General features: G+C 46.5%; 1 protein-coding gene across 1 annotated transcript in view; it reads right to left on the reverse strand.

Moving 5' to 3' along the window:
• Window positions 1-155, reverse strand: part of LOC105624639 (protein alan shepard) — a 26,451-nt gene extending 26,296 nt beyond the window's left edge. The window contains exon 1 of the mRNA XM_012205996.1: window positions 102-155. Coding sequence (XP_012061386.1) covers window positions 102-155 — 54 coding nt within the window. The remainder of the gene's footprint in view (window positions 1-101) is intronic.
• Between the last annotated feature and the right edge of the window lie 4,724 nt (window positions 156-4,879).

Genomic DNA, 4,879 nt, shown 5'->3' on the forward strand with positions numbered 1-4,879 from the left:
TGTGTGTGTGTGTGTGTGTGTGTGTGTGTGTGTGTGTGTGTGTGTGTGTGTGTGTGTGTGTGTGTGTGTGTGTGTGTCACAGAGGACAATCGTATACTTACCATCATTTTATAATTGATCTTCCGCGCGGCCACGTTTTCCATTCTCACAGACATGGTCGCAATGTGGCTGTTACCGTAGGAAGTACAGGAATCCGTCACGTCGCCGGTGGAGGATAGAAGCTACTACAGCCGCCGATGAGAATAATAACAATAACAAAATACGCCGGCGCGACGGTGCGCAGCCTAAAAACCACCGTCAGCCGTCGCCGCCGGTCGCTTTCGCGCCGCCACTCTGGTTCCTTCACCTCCTCCTCCTCCTCCTCCTCCTTTTTTACCTCCCGCACAGCCGTCGCTTCCTCCTCCTCCTCCTTCTCCGCCTCTTCCACTCGTTCGTCGGCGTTTCCTCGTTCTCGCCGTTCCGCGGCCGACGACGTTGTCACTTGCCGCACTGCAACACCGCGCGACGAGTTTCCTCACTCACCGCCGGCACTGATGGGACAACTGAGCAGAGAAAAATTACACACTGTAGCGCACTCGCACAACACGACACGACGACACGGCACGTACAGACAGACAGACAGATGACCAAAACGCAAATTCGTGCACTCTTTCGATTGGCCGCTCAGTGGAAACCGAAGCAAACGAAGAGTGAGAGAAAGAAAGGAAATATACGTGTATAAGGCCGACGACGTAGTATAAGAATACCGGGCGAGACGCTGCTGCTTGCTCGGCGTGCAGCGACAAGGGATGGCCCAATGGCAGCGTAGGAGGGGGGTGGAGAGGGTAGGGACTGATCGTACCGTGCTGTACCGTACTGTATCGTACTTCTAGCTTTAACGGCCTAGTCACCGTCGTTATTATTGTCGTCGTCGTCGTCGTCGTCACGAAATCCGACGTGATGATAAATCACTTTACGTCGTCGAATAGAGAAAGAGCAAACGTGTGCACGGTTAGAGACGAAGAATGCGAGAGAGGGGAAGGATAGAAAGAGAGAGATATACGTTGGCGATTCTATAAATTATGGAGGAAGAAGCGAGATAGAATAACGAGAGGGAGAGAAAGGAAAGAGAGAGAAAGAGAGGAGGGGAAAGGGGATACAAGAGAAAGAGGCCGCTGCCGAGCCGATGGCGATGCGAGCGACGACGGATGTCAAGAGGGTGTGTCGTGTGGAGCACACTTTTCATCACACTTGTAACGCTTTTAAATTACCGCACGGCACGCACCGGCGGCCGGTTAGTCGGTTGGTCTGTCGGTCGGTCGGTCGGTCGTGCCGTACACTCTCGTCGCTTGTGCACCTTTTTCCACGTACTCGACGAAGACGCCGTCTTTGATTTTCCTCTCGTTACTCTATACACGATACGAAATGAACGATCAAACGGACGAATACACGCCACGCATGCACCAGCATGCACGCACTGCACACTCGATGAGGGTTTTCCCGAAGAGGAAAAGAAAGAGAGAGAAGAAAAGAGAGTGAAAAAGAGCTCCCGATGCTGCGCCGCGTTGCGCCGCACCGCACCGCGCCGTGAAACGGAGAGATACGACTAACGGCGGCGCCGCGCGACCGACCGTAAAAACTGCACCGAGTGTAGATCGGCCGCCGCTTACGCGCTTACTCGTTTCAAGCGCGATGCCGTTGCTGCCGTTGCGGTTACGGTTGCCACCGCTGCCCGGCCGCTACTGACTACTATCGCCGAACCTCCAAGGCGGCGTCGCGTCGGCACGAAACCGTTGTAAATCGTCGACGAGACGATCCTCCGAATTTCTCTCTTAATGGCTCCTTTTCCGTGGAGAAATCAGTGGGGCGACCTCCTCGTTCACTCTCGGCGCTGACGTCGACGTTGCCGTTGCCGTCGTCGTCACGACAATCATCCAGCTAAACTACTAGCCGTTGCTTCACACACGTGCACCACACACATACATACACATACACACACACAACGGCCGCTCCTTTTTTTTCTCTAATACTCTTCTGCCACGCTCTTCCTCCTCGTTCACCTCTTCAGTTCTTCCTCCGTCTTCGTCTCTCGTTTTCCCGCGCACCACGAATCTCTATCTCGAATTTCGCTACCTCTTTCACGATAAAACGGCTCTTTCCTTTTCTATCTCAACGGTTGTACGAATTACACCGCGTGCCTCGCGGGGTGAGAGCACACACTTACTTTTTAATTTACGGCGCGTTATTACAAAAATAGAACTTGCGTGTAGAACGTGTAGTACGGAGCGTTTGGAGTGTCTTTCTTTCTCTCTCTCTCTCTCTCTCTCTCCTTCGTGTGTTTCCCTTAAATAAGATTAATGTACAATTGGTTAATTGTTACTATAGGAAACATTTAATGTGTGTGTTGTCTTGTAGGTAGAGACTAAGCTACTGCCCGGCGAGGTGCGCCCATCTTGCCCGAAACTGAGGGTAGTCGCCGATAAGCGGCGCTGCCATCGGCTGCACCGAACGATGGGGCTCCGGCGGCCGCGCCTGTCTGCGTTGCCGCCACTCAACACACGCGCGAGACTCGGCGTCGCTTCGGTCAACGTCGAACGCGAGCGAGAGGAAACGAATGCTCGTGTCGTTGACGCGACGAAGATGGCTGATTCAACGAGCGCACGATTACAACGAAACGAGACGCGAGAGAAGGACTGGTGACGCGGCCACGCCGGCGAGTTTCGTTGTGCTGCAGTTGGCAGTAGTGCGAAACGCGCGGAGCGCCGCGGCGGCGGTGGATTGCCGTTGGGGGGAGATGCGGTGAGCGAACGGAACGACCAAGAGGGTTGGGAGGGAGGGAGGGAGGGAAGACATTCATTACGCTCGCTCTCCTCCGAGAGAGTCTTATTGAACTCTGTCCGAAAACAGATCGTTTTTACTTGGAAACGATCTGTATAGTTGTATTTATCGTGACGAAAAATAGGGAAAAGAAATGAAAAAGTATTTTTATCAATGAATAATGATCGAATGTGCTGATTGTGCCGAACGTCCTGTAAGTGTCAGACGGACAGTGGCACGTCGTTGCTAATTAAAGGTCAGAAGCACTGAAATAAATTCATAAAGTGAAAATGTAAAGAAAGCTTCTCGGCGTAGGAGAAGTTAGGAGCAGAAAAGAGAGAAGGAGAGGGAGAAGATATCGAAGAGAAAAGGGTTGGATAACGGCGCATACGCTCATCCTCGCTCATCCATTCACTGCAGCCACGCAAAAATCGAACCGCGTGTTTAGTCTACTCACTTGCACGAAAAAAAACATGCTCATTACCAACCTGAATGGATAAATCGCACATGAGTCAATAACGTCTGATAATTTAATGATAACGTATAAGAGAGATCCGAATCTTTTGTCCGGAATCCTGACATACTCTCTTATATAGTACAGACCTTCAAAGGACATTCTAAAAATATCCAACTAGGACGTATGCATGGGCGTAACCAAGATTTTGTTTAGGGGAAGGGGAATCAAATTGAAATCGAACTGAGACTTTTTAACCCGGGAATGGGATGGAGTAGCCGATTGATATGGACTATTAGACTTGTTTTATTTTATATTATTTTTAATTAATTACTAGTAGATAAATCACATATTTAAACTAATTTACTTAATTTTTTTTTAAATTGTAAACTGATTCTTCGAACTGGAAAAACTTAAATTTTATAACACTATAGCCGTTTTGGATTCCCAGAAAATCTTTCTACAACTTCCACCTCTAATTCTTCTTTTTTGAAAATTAATTTCGTAATTGTGTAATTTTTTTCTAATTATTTTTGTGCTTTACTCTCGATTACATTCATGTCCATATATATCTTCTAAACATTCTGAAAACATTCCTGAAAACTATCCCAGGAAGTCTCCGTATAGATTGTCGTGACGAAATTTTTCTCACAAACAAAGGTTCAATTGATTCTCGAGTTTAATCTTCGCAGCTGAGTTTGTTTAAATCTCCGTAGCGCATTCATTTGTGCAATTTACTTGGCCATGTACAAAGTCCGCTTCTCTAGAGAGTTTCCGGAATTCGTAGTCGGCTACCTGAAAGGGACGAGCCGTCGGGAGAAAGCGAGATAGAGAGCAGAGAGATACAGAGAGAGGGACGAGGAGAGCGAGAGGAAGAAGCCGGCTCTCGCGCTCTCTTTCCGCAGACCGAAGGATCGATTGTTCCGATCCTTTCGCCGTTTCTGCAGGGGTACTTCCATGGAAAAAATTTTATATATCAAACCAATACAAACTCTCTACTGAAATTATTATTGTTTCGTTTTTTCAATCAGAGCTAGAATCCTGTAAACGCAAAAATATTAGAAATCCTCTAACACAGTTATTTTTTCACTAATAAAAAAAGCGTGATTCGATAAAAAAAAGAGATGCAGAAAAAATAATTAAAGAACAATATTTTGTCCAGAATGGGAATATAAGAAAAAAAAATTGAAGAACAAAATTGATATAACAGACTATAATAATTATTTTATTTTTATTGGTTTACTCATTAAATGTAAATATATATTTTATCACGCATATATGGAAATTTATATGTTTGTTCGAGTTATACCTATAATAATGCGATATTATTGTATTCCATCTTCGAAATGCAAATGTTGATTAAAATCGCGAATGCGTTAAAATTGAAACAATGATTTCAAATGTATTTACCAATTCACGGAATATTTGTAAACATTAGTAACATTCATTGCGTATGCAGAGAAATATTTATCACACAAATGAGGCATACAGGGGCGGTTTCCTTTTCGATCTCTCTCCTCTCGCATATGCGCCCCCTCGCGATCTCTCTCCCTATCCTATCTTTCTCTTTCTCTATCTATCAATTCCTTTCTCTCCTTCCTCTCTTTCCTCCGCCTCTCTCTCTCTCTC

The sequence above is a fragment of the Atta cephalotes genome, assembly GCF_000143395.1.
Source record: "Atta cephalotes unplaced genomic scaffold scaffold00083, whole genome shotgun sequence".
NCBI classification, from domain to species: domain Eukaryota; kingdom Metazoa; phylum Arthropoda; class Insecta; order Hymenoptera; family Formicidae; genus Atta; species Atta cephalotes.